Raw genomic sequence first — 19,558 nt, 5'->3', positions numbered from 1 at the left:
TGCTGCCAAAATGATCCGATACCCTATTTTAACATTCATAACCCAAAGTTTCAATATAATTGACAAATTGGTAGAGAATTTCCGAATCGATTGATATATAAATCTCAAAAATCCATCGGAAGATAAAGGCGCTATTAGAGTTCAAAATCTTACATGATTTCGTGACGGTCTCGAATTTGGAAATTTTCATTTGACACCCTGTATCCGAGTCTTCCCCTTAGACGTAGTTTACGTCAAAAGAAAAACAAACTGTTTCCAATCATCGGCGCCAAAAGCGTGCGCGGTGCGCCTTTCGGCAAAGCACAGCCCGACGCTACGATCGAGTCTAACCGAAGGTGCGTCGCGTCGTTGATTGTTCTCGCAGCGCGTCGAACGGGTTTGACTCCTGCGCGCATAGCAGAACTTGCATCTAAACGTGCTTGCTTCGCATGCGAAAGAGGATGATGTGAGAAAACGGAGAAAGCTGGCAACGCTCACGCTGGTTCTCTGCGCGCGGAGAACGATTGAGCATACCAAGGGGCCGTACACATATTACGTAAGCACTTATGGGGTGAGGGGGGGTCTGTCAATATCTTACGCGCCATATAAATAAAAAATCTTTTGTATGGAAAAAATCTTACATGGGGGGAGGGGGGATCGAAAAACCCAGAAAAAAATGCTTACGTAATAAGTGTACGGCCCCCAAGGAGGAAATTTTTTCAAATCATTTGTCATGGCGCAAAACTTTAAATTTGACTTCTGGCAGCGCTGCTGTTGGTTCTTCATTATAGATCGTACGACTGGCAAAAGCTTTCTATGTCATGGGGTGTGATTTTTCAGAGAAACACACATTAAATGTGCCACATGCTTGGCGTACAGTCAAATTGCAGCTAAATTTTAGCTGCAATTTAACTGTACGCCAAGCATGTGGCGTTAACTTGATCTGCCTACGAAATATTTTGTTTCTTTAGATGTTTAGATGTTAAAATCATTGGAAATATTACGCGAAGCTTTGTTTAAAAAATTTACTGAGTAAATTATTTATATTTTATAATTAATTGCCAAGATATTAATTTCTTACTTCTAACCTACAAATGGTTACCTGTTCCATGAACAGGTAGAACTTATGGACGAGTCGCCCCTGCCTAGCGGTGATGGTGCCTTTCTCGTGCAATATAAAAAAAATAGTATTTTGGCCATTACTTTAGATCCCATAGTCCGATCTGGCCAATTTTCAATAGGAAACAATGGGAAACAATTTCTGCGTCGAATGCAACTTGTTGCGAGTAAAAATAAGTGCCGGTTAAGAATAAGTACCTGAAAAATGAGTGACATTTTTTTGAGAGGGTGCGCACAGACACACAAACACACGGACATCATCAATTCGTCGAGCTGAGTCGATGGGTATATAACACTATGGGTATAGAAGGCCCGGCTATAAAAAGTTGTTTTTGGAGCGATCATATAGCCTTTACGTATACTTAGTATACGACAAAGGCAAAAATGGAAAAAATCTTCGAGAACGTTATAAAAAAATCACCACGCCGATTCACGCCGCCGCCGGTTAGAATGACTTTCGGTGTGACGCCGAAAACGCCGCTGCCGCCGACCAAAATTTGGACAAACGCCGCCGCCGACGATTTTCGGACCGGCGCACACCTCTACCCCCATTTGGCCCATTGTCACCCCCGATGACGGCACTATGAAACCGGTTACCAGCTCGTTGGTGGTGCCACAGCCCGCTTTTCCACACTGTCGGTCCTGTCCAGCAGATATCCTGCAGCGCTACGACATCGAAGTTGCGATGTAAATCATCGTTCCTGTCGCAACCTGCGAAGCCTAGTGACTTGAAGTCCCATGTTCCAAGCTTCCAATCGTGATCCTTTATTCGTCACATAGGTCGTTGCCGATTGTATCTAGTCGTATTACGATGTATGTATGTATAACGACGATGGATCGGATGATGTGCGTAGTTCGAGTTTCAGAGGCATTCTCGAGTCCCTTCTAAACGCGTAGATGGTTACGGCAGAAGGTGATGGTCTTTCGTGTTCGCTATTCAACATCGAAGGGGAGGGATTGACACGAGTGGTACGATTTTCACGAAGTCCGCCCAGCTATTTGGTTTCGCCGATGACATAGATATTATGGCACGTAACTTTGAGAAGAAGGAGGAAGTCTACATCAGACTGAAAAGCGAATCTAAACGGATTGGACTAGTCATCAACACGTCGAAGACGAAGTACATGATAGGAAGAGGCTCAAGAGAGGACAACGTAAGCCACCTACTACGAGTTTGTATTGGTGGTGACGAAATCGAGGTGGTTGAAGATTTCGTGTACTTGGGCTCACTGGTGACCGCCGACAACGATACCAGTAGAGAAATTCCAAAAATTACGCATCATGGCAGGAAATTACAATCTACAAAACGCTTATTAGACCGGTAGTTCTCTACGGACACGAGACCTGGACGATGCTTATGGAGGACCAACGCGCACTGGGAGTTTTCGAAAGGAAAGTGTTGCGTACCATCTATGGTGGGGTGCAGATGGCGGATGGTATGAGGAGGAGGCGAATGAACCTCGAGTTGCATCAACTGTTGGGAGAACCATCCATCGTTCACACCGCGAAAATCGGAAAACTGCGGTGGGCCGGCCACGTAGAATGTCAGAATGTCGAACAGTAATCCGATGAAAATGGTTCTCGACAATGATCCGACGGGAACAAGAAGGCGAGGTGCACAGCGAGCAAGGTGGATCGATCAGGTAGAGGACGATTTGCGGACTCTCCGCAGACTGCGTGGTTGGCGTCGTGCAACCATGGACCGAGCTAAATGGACAAGACTTTTATGTGCAGCACAGGCCACTCTGGTAATAAATAAATAAGGCATCGGCCTTAAAGAGCCTACATTTGCGTACGTTTTGACAATTTTCCATGGCAGTGTTTATATAAGGAAAAACGGAAAATTTTGCTGGGACCAACCCAAAAATTTCCTAGACCGGACCGGGAATCGAACTCAGTCACCTTCAGCATGGTCTTGCGTTGTAGCCGCGCATCTTACTGCACGGCTAGGGAAGGTCCGAAGTTTTATTAATAAATTGTTTAAAAAATAGAATCGATAGGTCAAACTATTATTTTAATGGAGTTATTTGACAGCTTTGAATTACCAGTCGCATCTTGCCATTTTCTATAATATTTGTTTTACATATAATTTGAAATGTGCATTAGTATTGTAGTAGTTTTCTCGGAACACTAGTGACATAGCATTCATGTTTCGTTTGAAACTGCTGAGTGGGTGCAGAAATCCAATTAGGTTGGAATACTTTATTCGATGACAAATGGTCGAGGTTCAGCCAAACCGCATCAAGCGACTTTTTAATTAACTTGCGATATTTTCTTTGTTAAAAGAAGACAGAAATTATTTCATATCGATTCAGATCTACATTTGTCCATATCCTCAGTTATGGGGTTGAGTGATATCTGATACGATTTGTGATCAATTGGGAAGAAAATATTATAGAAAGATGTTCACTTCTAGACAAAAAGAGTAAACGTCCAAATTTGTTTGGTATTCGGAAAAGTTATAGCGTTTTGAAATCTTAATTCAATTTAGTCTAGATTTCATAAATTAATGCATTTGGAAAAATACAATCTTTTGACAAATTTAATGCTGACGAGAACAATGTCAATAGATCCCGCAATCAACATATGAACAGAACGACGGTTATTTAAGACTATTTTCCCTCATTTGGGGTGGCCATCTCCTCTATCTAGCGGTCTAGGTGGGGATTCGCCAGAGCTTCGGTGTTTGTGCAATTCTGCGGTGGTTTGCACGCGTGTGGGATATCATCAACCTCATCCTCAACATTTTTGCATTTCAGTTGGAATGAACCCTCTCTTGTCATTTGCAATGAGCTGTTCACTGTGGTAGGATGCTTGGTGTGCGCTACTTCATCGACGGGCTTCTCTGCTCTCGGTAGCTACGGTGAATGGATTTCCATTAGCTGCTCGTAGACTGCAACAACGCGAGCAAGACTTGTTTTGCGTCTTATTTTTATTCCGTCATTACTTCCTCGCCACAGAGCTCGTCATGCGCCACGTTCGTCGCGGTGCGCTTTACGGATTCGTTTGTATGTGAGAAAGAAATTTAGAAAGTGGAGAGAGTTTTTAATATAAATTTTTATAACTTAAAGTCGACTGCTTTGCGTAGTTCGATAGCCTTTTACATACGCAAACGCGGCGACTACGTGATTGCTTGTTGTTACCGTTCCAACCAAAGCTGATGGCATACGAAGATTACCAAACCGTATGTGCAGGCTATATTTTGGTTCGATTTACGTTAACTATATCACTTGATCAAAAGTGTCTGCGTTGAATACGAGATTTACCACTGCTTGGCGGTTCGGTTGCCATCAGACTCGTCTCGGGTGATTGTACATATTTTTGAAATAAGCTGAACGTGTTGAGTCATTATGGCACCTTCACACCGAGTGAATCTATATATCCGGCCATAAATAAGAGTAGTACCGGATTGCTCAATAGGAGTGTGGATTGAAAGCTTAACTCACCTGTAATCTATTGCATAACGCGATAGTTGACGAATGATTAATTATAGATAAAATGTGAATATAGTAATCAGTTTGTGATTTAATTACTGGCTGTGTATTGAAAGCACCAAAAGTTATTCATGCAGCGAGTTGCAGCAATATGATTTTTTTAGCACCAGTTGTACGTTTATCCAACGAGACTTGTCAGTCGTCTTGCCAAGAAATCAAGTTAGATTTAGATAGATTTCATGTTATCGAGCCACATTGTGCAGCTAAACAATCCATGAAGCGATAATTGATTGGAGAATATGCATCAAACTTTTTCACCAATTACGCGACGTAGAAAATACACTATTGAGTGATCCCACGCTGCAGAGGCGCATCCACGTTCCGAATCGTGGATAGGACAAATTGGAAATGTCGATATGGGTCAATTTCTGGGATTAGCTTTAGATTGAATCGATTCGCACAAATTCATGGGTGTTACAATCTTAAATTTTTTATGAGAGTAGCATCACTTTCATCCGTTTCCACAGAGAACTGCATCCGTTACCCCAGAGGTACAGAGAACTCTACGACCTCTCAAAGTTGCCACGGGAGGTTTTGGAGCTGTTAATGTGGAAGGTATAACAGTAGGGTTTGTTTCGGTATAACGTGAAACACAGACAAACAGATTAATAAAGGTACGAGCTTGCGATCGAGCCCACGACCTCCTGCTTAAAGGCAGTAGCGGTTGCCACAAGATCACTTTTAGTTTGTGTCCGGAATCGATGCACATTTTACCAATATTGCCGCTTAAAGCTTAACAGTTACTGTCCCATGTCCAGTCCATCCATATCAATTTGAGACAGATATCCTCGCGGTAGCAACTTAATCAGTTCTAAAAATAATCAGGACTTGAAAGGATCTTTTCGGACAGAATACGGTACATAATTTGACAAATTTCCTACCATTTTCAGGACAAATATTGTTTTTCCAAGATTGTGTAAGGATTGCTCAGAGGCATGACATACATCTTTGACATACATCTTTCCTACGATTATCAAACATTTTTTCAAGCTTCCAGTAGAGGTCATGGATTACAGAAATTTGTATAAATATTCAATGGGTTCAATCAATTTATTTGATTTTTTTTATTAACATTCAGAAATGGATATGGATCTACCGATTCAAAGCAAACATCCAAGAAATGGTATGATTGTCTGAAAATCTTTATGGGAGCTCAGAATTTATGACGGAGAAGATCTGTTTGTGGTTCCTCAGTTTTCAATGAATCTTTCGAAGTTTGTAGAAAACTTTTTCCGTGGGCTTCTTATAACCTACTTAAACGAACTTTATTTAACTATTATTGATTGTTGATTTCAGCAACTATTCTTTTACCTCTGGAAAACTTTTGGACCAAAGATGTTTTCGATCATTTAGTAATCTGGGTTCGATAATTTAGAAGTGTGTCTGTTACTCATTCCAGAGGCTGAATTCCGAAATGTGTAGTATGGTGAAATTCTAGTGCGAAGGTTTTCTACAACTCTGCCTAGTAGTTCGTTGTTTACACTAATTGCAGCAACTAAAACTAAATAATTGATATTTTGTTATCATCTATTGTAAGTTACTACAGCTAGCATTTTAACTTCGTTTTTAGTTGAATTCAAAGAATGACTTGTTAGGCAGAGTTGTAGAAAAACCTCCACGCTAAAAGTCCAGCGTACAACACATTTTGGAATTTAGCCTGTGGTATGAGTTATTGACAAACTAGTAAATGATCGAGCCCGGATTGCTAAATGATCGAGAACATCCTTGCTTTAAACATCCTGAGCGCTATCGGGATTATAAAGTGTCTAAAGTCCTAAAGAACAATCAGAGCTCTATTCCTTTAGAATCCCAGAAACGTCTATGATTATTCTAAACACTTCGATTAACTTTGAAATCACTATTTGATAACGCACAGATTCTTGCCAGTCAATGACTTCATATGTTCCTACTATAATCATGGGTAGGACAATGCTTTGACTGTCCCACCCAGGCGAATTCATGCGTAGGACATGCACCCCCATGAAACGGCTGTCATCCACGAACAACTCGCCTGAAGCCAAAAACATGGTGCTGCAACATGGTGCTGGATGTAAACATTGCCGGTTAAGCAATAAACACACGAAGTCAGAACAGTCGGATGCGTAAGCGGCATGTGTTGCATTGTTAAATTATATTCAACGAGATGTATTGCATTGTTGCGTGATTTTCGACGTGATTAATTGGCGTTTTGATGTTGCATGAAGAAGAAGAAACAGAAGATTATCGCACGGGAAAACATACGAGGATATTTTTGAAACTTTTCTCTGAAACTCTAGAGGCATTTTAATTAAAAACGGTAAACATTACGGGGTTGGACTTTTCTCATACTATGCATTAAGTATGATATCACAGAATAAAAATGGAAATTGAAATATTGTGTTAATTGTGCACTAGAATACAAGCCTAACCCCGTACTAAAAGATATTTTAGTTACCAGATAAAGATTGTCGCTGTCCGGAACATCTTTTGCTGGCCAGGATATAGGGGAGCTAAATGTCAAAGAAGGAAAATCCATACGATTTGACAGCTTGGTACCCAACATGTTCCGGACAGCAGAACAAAGGGAACCGAAGCGACAATCTTTATCTAGTAACTAAAATATCTTTTCCCGTACTGCTTATCGTTTTTAATTAAATTGCTTCTAGTATTTTAAAGACGAGTTTCAAAAATTTCTTCGTATGTTTTCCCGTGCGAATATTTTTGATTATCATCTTTCTGCTTCTTCTTCTTCATGCAACATCAAAGCGCCAATCGCCAGTGCTCTCGCGGCGGTATGAACGGAGCTTAAAATAGGAAAGGCAACACTAGCGCCACCCTATCGGTAGACGGCTTCAAGAACTACATCTCATTTCAGGGGGGTGAGGACATGTCCTACTTGTCCCACCCACTCCCGGCGCTACTGCCACGCTGAATAACCGAGATAAGTCGAATTGAACAATACCATCTCTGATCGAGATGAAACACTGCATATGCTATCGCTATGTTAACCCTTTCCCGCCCACGACTTTTTTTCAAAGATTTCAATAGGAAGGATTCATCTTTGAAAAAAATGCTAGAACAAAATTTATTTGGCATAGCTTAGTGGAAAACGAAAAAAAGTTTTTGATTGTAAATCAATAGTTAATTGATTGTTTTCAATAGTTTCACTATTTGTACTCAAAATTGATTATATTTGCAGTCTAATGGAACCATAAAGATGTGTCAAATATTCCTTTTTGTTGTTGAAACAATTCGATGAAGGTGAGAAGGTGCAAAATTTGATGGTGCTCTACAGACACCATGGGCGGGAGAGGGTTAAATCTAGAATTCCAAAAAATCTCAAAATACGTCTCAACATTGTCCTCTGTTTCTACCATGTATTGGAGCCTAATGTGGTAAATGTGGAACACTTCTACTAAAGCCTGTCCAAGTTAAAATGCGGAAACTTAAATAATATCCAAATCCAACTGATATGACGTCATTTACTCAAGTTGGAAGACTACCAAAACATGGATTGCATAAATTAGAGGGAATCAGCTGTCATATAAATTACATGTTTCAGTGGTTTGTTAGATATTTTTAAAACAATATTTGAAGATTGATGTCCAATATTATTCGTGAACTCGTTCACGGTGTATTTTTAGTCACGGATTCGAGAACACCAGTCACGTTTTCTGGAACGTTCTGGAATCCATGAATTAAAATTCGGGAACACTTTTTTCTTGCGAATGTCGTTACTGCATACGCGAAGCATCTCGAAGCAGCGTTACCAGAAAAGTAGCTCTTTTTGAGAACTGCTGAAGTACAGTTAAAGCAGTCGTCAACGACCCAGCGGAGAAAAACGAACGTCGGCAATGTGGAATGAAGTCGACGGAACGATTGGTCCGACGAAAAGTGCAGACAGGTTCTGGGGAAGAGGGACACAGCGCGGGACGTCGCGCTGCAGCAAGGGACCCGGCAGAACGTGAAATACTGTAGACGGAAACGGAGACAGAAAACCTGCCTATTTCATGCGAGAAGATGGAACAGCTGTGTCGTTCGCAACACGCAAGTTCTAACAGTAGCTCAACGCATCCCGCAAAGGTTTCGGACCGCGAGCCGAGATGTGAAGGTTTCGGTGGAGTTAAGCTGGGGCATGATGGGGCACGTGAACCATTAGATTTAATATTTTCTTTGCGACTTAAGTAAGTACGCTGAACGTGTTCTCCAAAAAAAAACAATTTTTCCCAATTTTGATAAACCCTGGAGAAACTTTCGAAGAAATTCTTGCAGGAGAAGTAATTTCTGGAAATATTTCAAACCTTACCGAAAAAGTAGTCACCCTTTGATACATTTTTCAAACTAAGTGTCTCACATGTTGTGCAATTGCACAAATTGAGTTTCAGATATAGCAATAACAGAGTGTCGATTACCTGGAAACTCCTGGAAAGTCAAAGAATTTCGATTGAGGTCAGGGAAAAAAATACAAAACTCAATATTGAAGATTTGTAATAATATATTTGAATTCAAGCTACAATATAGCTCCTTTGAACAATTTGTTGGCAGTTCTAATGTTCTAAAATAGTACGAATTCGGATTTGCATATACCATGACATGAGAAGAGATAATTAAGATACTCAAGTGAATTATAATTTTCTCAAAATGCTTGGAAAAGTTCACGGAGATTTAATTGTTTAAGCTTTGTAAGCTTTGGAAAAGTTTATGGTATTTACCTCATTTATCGACGCGATTTTTTCAGCCATGATTGACCGATCCAAAAAATTTAAGCTTTCTACTAGCAATTTGACCGCAAGGTGGCGGCAGCACTACGAAAAACACCTGAATGGCGATGTGGCAGATAACAGTGGCGGTATGGTAATTAACCTAGGAGCACGCGTACAGGACATGTGACTTCCGGCTCCGAATCTCCAGGAAATCCAGGAGGAGATCGGCCGGCTGAAAAACAACAAAGCCCCTGGAGTTGACCAACTACCAGGAGAGCTATTTAAACACGGTGGTGAAGCACTGGTTAGAGCGCTGCACTGGGTGATTACCAAGGTTTGGGAGGATGAGGTTCTGCCGCAGGAGTGGATGGAAGGTGTCGTGTGACCCATCTACAAAAAGGGCGATAAGCTGGATTGGTGCGTCTAACGCTTAATCACATTGCTGAACGCCGCCTTGAAGGTACTCTCCCAAATTTTATGCCGCCGACTAACACCGATTGCAAGAGAGTTCGTGGGGCAGTACCAGGTGGGATTTATGGGTGAACGATCTACCACAGACCAGGTGTTCGCCATACGTCAGGTATTGCAGTAATGCCGCGAATACAACGTGCCCACACATCATCTATTCATAGATTTCAAAGCCGCATATGATACAATCGATAGGAACCAGCTATGGCAGCTAATGCACGAACATGGATTTCCGGATAAACTGACACGGCTGATCAAAGCGACGATGGATCGGGTGATGTGCGCAGTTCGAGTTTCAGGGGCATACTCGAGTCCCTTCTAAACGTGCAGAGGGTAACGGCGAGGTAATGGTCTGTTGACTGCCGAAAATGATACCAGCAGAGAAATTCGGAGACGCATAGTGGCTGGAAATCGTACGTACTTTGGACTCCGCAAGACGCTCCGATCGAATAGAGTTCGACGCCGTACCAAACTGACAATCTACAAAACGCTCATTAGACCGGTAGTCCTCTACGGACACGAGACCAGGACGATGCTCGTGGAGGACCAACGCGCACTTCGAAAGGAAAGTGCTGCGTACCATCTATGGTGGGGTGCAGATGGTGGACGGTACGTGGAGAAGGCGAATGAACCACGAGTTGCATGAGCTGCTGGGAGAACCATCCATCGTTCACACCGCGAAAATCGGACGACTGCGGTGGGCCGGGCACGTAGTTAGAATGTCGAACAGTAACCCGGTGAAAATGGTTCTCGACAACGATCCGACGGGCACAAGAGGGCGAGGTGCGCAGCGGACAAGGTGGATCGATCAGGTGGAAGATGACTTGCGGACCCTTCGTAGACCGCGTGGTCGGCGACGTGTAGCCATGGACCGAGCCGACTGGAGAAGAGTCTTATATACCGCACAGGCCACTTCGGTCTGGCCTGGCACAGGCCTTAGTCTGAAAAAGTAATAATAATGATCAGCCTCAAAATATAATAAAATGAATTCCCAACATACTTCGGTTTCATGAAGATTTTGAACCGATTTCATAGGAATACCAAAAAATAATGATTTCTATTTTGTATTCGTCACCTTCAAAGATTTCCAGAATATACTATTTCAAAATTTCTAGATCTTATGTAGAATAATAATTTTATAATTTAGTCCTGCATTATTTTTTCAGATACTCTGAATTCCTCCATGATTATTTCAGATGGAATTTCCATAATGAGTTCCTGGAAGAATTCCTGGAGGAATTAGAAAAAATAAAAAGGAATCTCGGAATGGATTCTTTAAGGAATTCCCGAAAAAAACGGAAGAGATTTAAGAAACCAAAGCATTTTGTGAAGGATTTTTTTCTAAAGGAACTTTCGAAAGAATTCCTGAAGGGTTTCGAAATAGATTCTCTAAAGTAATTTCAAAAGATATTCTCGAATAAATTGCTGAAAGAATTTCCAAATAATTACTCAAAGGGATTTCAAAATTAATTTCTGGCTGAATAGATTCTAGAAGGAATTCCCAAATACCTGGAATAAACTGCTATAGGAATGCCAGAAATAATTTGGGTAGAAATTCCCAAAGTAGCAATATCTGGAACAATGTGTTTTCCAAAGTTTTCCCAAATGAAATTTGGGAAAAATAAGATTAATTTTACCGATGAGTAGACAGGTTGTTTTAGTGTTTACTGGATGAATTGCAAATTTTCTATGTTTGACTTTATCCCAAATGAATGCGAAAAGTGTGATGGTTATTTGCTCCCGTTTACTCCCCCATGCAAATCAAAAATAGTAGCCCTGGGTTGCTCGGGATTTCTTCAACTGTAAGAAACAAGGCTCCGTACCTTTTTCCGAATCGAACCAGTGAGCAAACTTGTTCCCAGAAAACACCCCGTGCAAATCAAAAATCGAAAGGGTCATATACATATACAAGACAAGACCGCATGACGTAAACTAAGTGAAACATTTTAGTGCATTCAAATATTTTAGTGCCATCGGCTCCAAAAAGTTTTTGCGGAATTTATTGATTTATTAAATGAATTTGGTTGAAGATTGGTTGATACAAGTGAAGTAGCATTATTTGTTACACTAAACAATGTTGTAGAGATGTCTATCCAAACGGATACTTTTGTCAGCAGCTGCAGCTCATTTTATTCAAACAAGAGGCATACCCGAGCAAAGTCTGAAAACATAATGAGAGCATGTAGAAAACATATTTTGATTGTGACAGCAAATTGAAATCATAATTTGTTTTCAAATATGAATCATCATGATTGATTACATATTTTGATCATAATTTGTTTTCAAATATGAACCATCATGATTGATTACATATTTTGATCTCATTTTGCTGTTGATTTCTAAATTGTATGATCTGACATCAAACTGTGTACTTATTTTGTTATCGGAACCAATATCAAATTTAGTTTTCGATTTGCTTTCATCGATAGCAGGAACAGTTTTCGATTTGATGTCACAGTAAGATTTTTATGCTATACATTTTGCTATTTTAACCGTTAAAACGACCAAAAGAATATCAGATTAAATAATCATATTCGGCGATTTCACAACATCAAAACAAGTTATCGTTTTGCTCTCAAGCTTTGCTCGGGTTTCTTGTTCCTCCACAGTAAAATCCCATAAACTGTCAGACTGTGCGTGAAGAATTTACCTTCGTAGGCCGGAATAAGAATAGCAAACCAACGAAAATGTGACAGATATGCGGTTACAGAAGTAGAATAGGTGTCACGTCAACCGATGCCTGCGGTACATAAATCGAGCCTATTGACCTTATAATCGGCCCGGATTCTGCTAAAACGCGCTAAGCGCCAATTCAAAATTACCAATGAATTAATTCCCATTGTTTTTCTACTAACAAAATACAATACAATGAACACCATCGTCGTGCACAAAAGCATTTCCGTCGGTGCCACCAGAGGCTGATAACGACGATATCGAATAATACGTTAGATTAGAACCCAATTGAGCTGAGGCTCACGGCAGCGTAGCCTCTTTAGTGAAATAGAAGAGATCAGGCGATAGCGGGCATTGCTCAGGATGGAGATCTTTCAAGTCGACCATTTGTACCACTCGGGGTGCACATTGTCCCTAAGTAACAAGAAAGATATCCTAGGCTAATCAAGCTATACCCCGTTTCCAATCTTGCGCAACATAAAGTCTAAGCTGCAACAGGGAACGACATTTGGGACATTGTTTTTAAATGTACCTTCTATTATCTAAGTTTTGCCAAATAAATGTTTCAAATTGAGCCTTAGAGGGATAGGAAATATATAGAACGAAATCATTATTTTTTATTTATTCAGACTAAGGCCAAAGTGGCCTGTGCGGTATATAAGAACGAAATCATATCTTATAAATAAATCTAAAACAAGCGGTAGTATATTTTAAAGATTAATACACGAAGAATATATGAAATTTGTAATTTATTTATTGTCATAACGGAGGCCTACAGGTTACCCCATCTTTTAGGTCAAGGAAGATACATTAGTATTGAAAGAAACGGTCAGAATATATTATTAATAATGCGTTATGGTTCGTTCCAATGATTTAGCGACAGCCGAAGGAAAAGTCTATCAAACTTACCTCGTCTTGATGAGTAATTTTAATTTGTGAAAAGTCCCTACGATACTCTTTCGGTTGCACCTGGCTTAAGTTATGTCCCACTACTGAATAGGCCGCAGTTATCTGTAGCGACGGTTATAATAACGGAATTATCCACTTTCTAGGCCAGCTGATATGAAACGTAGGTTATAATCTCCTTAAAATATTTAAAGGTTTCCACTGTATGTATACTTTTTTTCGAACCAAAACTAGACAATCACTATCCACTGAGTAGCATTTCATCCACAAAACAAAATTTCTCCCAGAATTAGGGTCACAATATCGTGCCAGAAAATCATTATTTTTCTATCATTGGACATGATATTTTCCACTAACATTCGGATTCTTCTGGGGCATCGTACATTGTAGCACATTAATAACATAAAATGTACAAGAAAAACACACAAAATATAATGAAATTTTGCAAAATATGCTATCAAAACGTTCGAACACTGAAACTTTTTTGAAGTTTTTGACAAGCCGAGTAGACAGACCACTGACACAAGAGCTCACCGGAACTCACGCAACCAATGCCACTCACTAAGCACTCATAAAAAAATCCACGTTCGATTATTTAATTTTTTTTTTAAATATATGATAAGGATTTATGATAAATTTATGATAAGGAGTAACTTGATTTGATGCCAATTTCCATGCTTTTATTTCTCATATTTAAAACGATAATTATTATGATGGCGTAATCTGAATATGCTATTATACTAACAAACGACACACTTTATATGGTATTTGTATCACGATACAAGGCGACAAGAAAATATTTCCAAGACTTATTTCAAGATTTTTATTGCAAATTTTGCGCCGTGTTCGACTCCCATGCAAAAAATATTGTCCCTCCAAAATATTGTCTATCCGGAACAAAGTTAGAACGCTTTTTGGATTTTTCTCCAGATACAGATAACTTTCCCAACTTCGGAAGTAGTGCGCTGGATTGACCTAAAGATGCGTTAAACAACGTTAGTTTGACAGTTAAAACTTCGGAAGAAAGTTCGGTTTGGAAGTCCTGACTTCCGAATTATATGTTGGTGCTACCCCGACGATATGTTCCCACCTGTTTCTCCATATCCTTTTCATACATTGACAAGCCACCATTACCCAGCGTGGAAAGCTGGATATAGGCAGGGTTGCCACATTTAAATCTGTATTTTTGTCCCAGAAAATCTTTGTATCTGTATCTCAAGCCAAAAAATCTGTATTGCAAATTTGTATCCATCTGAAGCAAATCAAACACGTTTTAAACAAAGGTAGTAGTGAAAAGATAAATTCTGGAAATACTATTCGTAACTATTTGTCAGATATCCCAATTATTAGCAAATTTTTTGCACATTTTTTCCAAGGATTACATATAAAGGAATACAAGCAACAATGTTTTCGTTTTCAAGGTTAAATATTTGATAATTTACGAATAACATGTGTAAATAATCCACAGCCATATACACAACAACTTTATTGAACTATTCAGCCACACTAAAAAGAAGTACTGATAAACTGTTTCAAAACATTTCAGACATGATAAATGATGATTAGACATGGTTCTTTAGAATTATTATTATAGCGTTTTCTGAGACCACACGTGTTAAAATATATTCTGAACATTTTTCGGAACATAATCTGATCGACTTTATAAATCATTGATCTGTATAAACTGCCAATAAAGAAACAAAATCTACCACAAACCACATGTTCTGTGTTTTTAAATTTCGGTTTAGTTCACCTCAGAGTGGCTTCGAATAAGATCATTTTTGAGTAGCATAAACATAATTTACAATAATTTTCCGTACTGAAATCCTCTATAAATCTGTAAAATCTGTAAATTTCACAAAAATCTGTATATCTGTATATACAGATTCTTGGTCAGAGCCTTACGTCAAAAATCTGTAAAATACAGAAAAATCTATATATGTGGCAACCCTGGATATAGGTACCCGCATAATGAAAAACGACATACCATGCAGTCAAAATTACATATGCGTTATAAGATATATTGTCACTAATCACTTCATTGTTGGCGTACAATTTTAAGCTTGATTCACCATTCCAACCCTACATCAACACTTACTGTTAATACATAACATACTGTCGATGTGTAATTATATAGTTCTACAATTGTACATCTACCAACTGATGTATGGTACATCGAAAATTTTGTTCGAAAAAACGACCGAATTTAAATGTTAATTATACTTAACCGCCCATTACTCATATAGTCGTTTGGCCGTTTACCATCTGAGCTGCTGTTGAAACAGTATATGAGACTGTACATTTATAGTTAACTATTATTAGTGAGACCATCGCTACAATAACACTTATTCTCTTCAATTATAACAGATGCGGTCTACGTATGGTCCATGATTATGCGGGAGTGATCTCTCAGAATATAGTTTATTAAGTATCCGTTTTGGAATACACCGCTGACTGGCAAAAACGGCCTAAATGATTAAACGTCATCGTTCTTTATCTGGCACCAAAACCACCTGAGTCGTCGTGCGACACAAACACAATTACTGCTTCTGACATTTTACGAACACGTTTGTGCTCCTTCACCTGAACCTGTACACTGCCAAAAATATCTATATAAGATATATGTGTCGCCGTTATAGATTTTTGCAATAGCTCCACCCTAATATAATCGATTTAGAACCACACATAAATTAAATAATTGCTAATTCGAGACCACACATAAAGTTTATTTTGATATATATTTTATAAGTAGTTCGCGTGGAGAATGGTTATTGTAGATCCAGTTGAAAACCGAACTGAGCTCTCGCGACAATCGCATTTTCTCCCATTTCCGAATGTCGCAACTGCATCGCGAGTGGTGCGCATGATGGCGCACGGCTATGGCATAGATGCGCACTACTCGCGATGCAGTTGCGACATTCGGAAATGGGAGAAAATGCGATTGTCGCGAGAGCTCAGTTCGGTTTTCAACTGGATCTACAATATGTGTGCGCTGATATACATCATAAGTTAAATCTATGGATTTTTGCCAATAAATATGTGTGGATTTTTAGTAGTGTATAAAATCCATGAAAGTGTCATAAAATGGCAAGCTTTTTTACGAGACGTTCAAAATCAGCTGATTTTTCCGTCAATTGACAGTATACAGTATAGTTCTTATATAAAAGTATAACAGCTTTTGATTTGCACGGTCTGTTCAGCGGTTTCAGTTTTTAGCTCGGTTTTTAGGCAGTGTCACATGAAAAGGGCTATTGTTCGGGAATATTACCTTATAGGATACAGAAACTTTGGCTCGATTACTCACCGGTACTCACAAAGTTTAAACTCGAGCACTCTTTGGAAAACTCAAAACAACAAGACACTCAGGATTGCTGTCAACATGTCAACCAACAAAAACAAAATCCTTCTGTAGTCATTTGGATATTGCAATTTCGATTAGACGCAGTTTTTTTTATTCAACAAAACCTCGAAATTTGATTTATTGATTGAAGTTTTTAATTAAAACCCAATTCGTTTCTATTTAATTCGAATATCTAAATTTGCTCAGCTAGCTGCGGAATGTCTGCTGTTATTGATCCAAGGTAATGTTCACCTCTTTGTTTACGCTTCTAAAGTTTTATACGTACCCTTTTTCTGAACCACGTCTTGTGTTTTCAGGAAACGTTCCCGCGAGGAGGATGTTAATGAATTTATGCCTCTGTCTAAGCGGATAAACAATCTACACCTGAATAATAACGGAGGGGTTGGATTTCCTGGAACGGAACAGCATCACCCAGCTATCGTGGGTATGCACATGCCCATCCTCGAGGGCCACCAGGCCAATTTTCCCCAGTGCAGCACCGCGAGCAGCAGTTCCGGAGGAAGTACCTGCCATTCTATACCGTCGGGTGGAAGCTCGCCAAGCAATGGTGGCACCCGGTCGCTGCCATCCATCCATTCAGGACAAGAAACGTTGATCGTCAATGGAGAAACTCTGGGCGACTATTGTCCGGATCTAAACGAACATGAAAATCCTCATTACTTCAATCGGAATAAAGTGCTGTACGACTTGTACGTGGAACGGATGCGACGGGAACAGTGAATTTGTTTCAGGAATATTTTAATATTTGGAGCAGCATTTTTTCGTTTCCTAATATTCCGTCCCTTTGCTATGATAGCAAGGGTGACTCAATTAAGAATTTCAAACTGTAAACCTATACCAAACTGTTTGGAAATGCTGGGACTTGGGCCCGATGCCCATGTAGCGTTTTTTCAACGCTGCGTGCACGTGGTATTGAAAAGACGCTCCGTGGACATCGGGCCTTGTAGAGCAGATATGGTCTCGAATATGTCTCGTCGCAGTGAAGAAAAATGGTTTACTATTATACGCTACGTTTATGTAGGATTATGGAAGCTGTAAAATTATGCAGTGTTCAGTTGCACCGGAGTTGATTTCCGACAAAATTACTGCTATCTTTATATTGGCAAATAGTTATTAACATATTGACACTATATTTATTATAATGGACTGAATAAAACGAAACCTGCATATTTATTGAGTTGATCGTATGAGACAAACATAGAAACTAAAAGAGAGTGTATAATAGGGTATTCAGAAATGAGCAGTAAGTTGAAAATAAAATCGACATTCCTGGGCATTAGTGTATCAGCGTGACTACCAATACCAAAGCTCCATCGCTGCTGGAAATCAAAACGGTCATCCACACCATGGATTCGAACAAAGCCCCAGGAGTCGATTGCATATCAGCCGAGATGCGCAAAAGCTGTCCCCACGACATTCGCTCAAGAATCGACAACCATGAAGACATTCAAAGGCCTGACATGCTACGGTGGAAGTGACGTTTGGAAAGTTGTTCGAGATGTGGTGGTCGATACAGCAGCTGCTTTGGATAATCGTTATAGGATGGCAATGTAGATTTTGGAATTTGGAAGCTGTCGCAGGACAGTAGTGAAGGTTTACTTCCCGATGGAGACGATGGGGATGGGGAATAAATCAAGATCGGACTACGACACTCACGGAATTTCAACGAGAAGCATCACCTACCCATAGGAACTTTTATAACCGGCTGATTGATGCAAATAATGCTAAGTCATAACTTTCGTTCTATTGAAGAGGAAGACGGCAAGACTCTCAAGCGTGAAGCGGCACCCGCTGGTAGCCAACCAATTCATTTTTATTAATTAAACGGAGCAATTTATTAATCATATATATTTTTTTACATTCGTTTTCATTTTATTAGTTCCGCCCGGAATGCGATTTCCGTTAGAAGGACGAAAACCGAAGAAAGTTTTTTTTTCTATAACTTCATTGTTGATTCGGTGAAGTTATAGCAAAACAAATGTTTCTTCAATTGGGTTTCGATTCGATAACGGAAATCGGATTCCAGACGGAATTTGCATATACTTCATCATTATATAAATATGAAAGAAAACACGAAATTCATTTGTTAACAAATGAAGTTCATCACGATTATACTTTAAAGTCATGCATAAAGCAAGCGAAAATGCCAAATGATTCAATTGAATCCGCTTTGATTTACACGTTAACATCGTGTGGATGGTATACGAACGGATGATGAGTTTCGCTGCTGGAAATCAAAACGGTCATCCACACCATGGATTCGAACGAAGCCCCAGGAGTCGATTGCATATCAGCCGACATGCGCAAAAGCTGTCCCCACGACATTCGCTCAAGAATCGACAACCATGAAGACATTCAAAGGCCTGACATGCTACGGTGGAATAGACGTTTGGAAAGTTGTTCGAGATGTGGTGGTCGATACAGCAGCTGCTTTGGATAATCGTTATAGGATGGCAATGTAGATTTTCGACAACTATTACTCCCAAAAAATGTCTGAATGATATGAACGATTAAAATTTCGGCAAATGCTATTCAACCCGAATGAGAAAATCGATCGGTTTGTCGTTCCTTTGAAGGAAGGAATGATAATGGATCAGATCGTGTATGCTACACAAAATGAAGATAAACTGCGAGGAAAGTATTTGGAAGTACATAGACACTACATTGGAAGAGATGCTGAAGATTACAGGTACGTATGAATCGATCACAAGGCAACTGCAAGAGCTACGTTGAGGAAATGTGCATGCCATTAATTGAGTTAAATGCTATGAAAAATGTCACTAGCCACCAAGGTTCAAGAAATTGGATACCGTCTTGCTCTAGATGCCCAGGAGGTCATTTTACAACGCATATACGTTGTCCCCTCACATTGTCAC

The 19,558-nt window shown here is 39.7% G+C and overlaps 2 protein-coding genes across 3 annotated transcripts in view; one reads left to right on the top strand and one right to left on the bottom strand.

Annotated features, from left to right (window-relative positions):
* Positions 1 to 13,828, bottom strand: part of LOC134224958 (zinc finger and BTB domain-containing protein 24-like) — a 79,553-nt gene extending 65,725 nt beyond the window's left edge. For both annotated transcript variants that reach the window (XM_062704646.1, XM_062704647.1), the window contains exon 1: positions 13,325 to 13,828. The gene's annotated coding sequence lies outside the window, so the exon portion shown is untranslated. The remainder of the gene's footprint in view (positions 1 to 13,324) is intronic.
* A 2,852-nt stretch (positions 13,829 to 16,680) lies between these two features.
* LOC134227274 (uncharacterized) lies at positions 16,681 to 17,843 on the top strand. Its single transcript, XM_062708646.1, has 2 exons — positions 16,681 to 16,902; positions 16,979 to 17,843. Exons 1-2 carry the CDS (start codon positions 16,880 to 16,882, stop codon positions 17,400 to 17,402), a joined length of 447 nt encoding a protein of 148 aa, XP_062564630.1. The 5' UTR covers positions 16,681 to 16,879; the 3' UTR covers positions 17,403 to 17,843.
* The last annotated feature ends 1,715 nt before the right edge of the window (positions 17,844 to 19,558 follow it).

Source organism: Armigeres subalbatus, chromosome 3 (assembly GCF_024139115.2).
Source record: "Armigeres subalbatus isolate Guangzhou_Male chromosome 3, GZ_Asu_2, whole genome shotgun sequence".
Classification (NCBI taxonomy): domain Eukaryota; kingdom Metazoa; phylum Arthropoda; class Insecta; order Diptera; family Culicidae; genus Armigeres; species Armigeres subalbatus.
The sequence above is the reverse complement of the archived record's forward strand: the minus strand, read 5'-3'. Positions and strand labels throughout refer to the sequence as shown.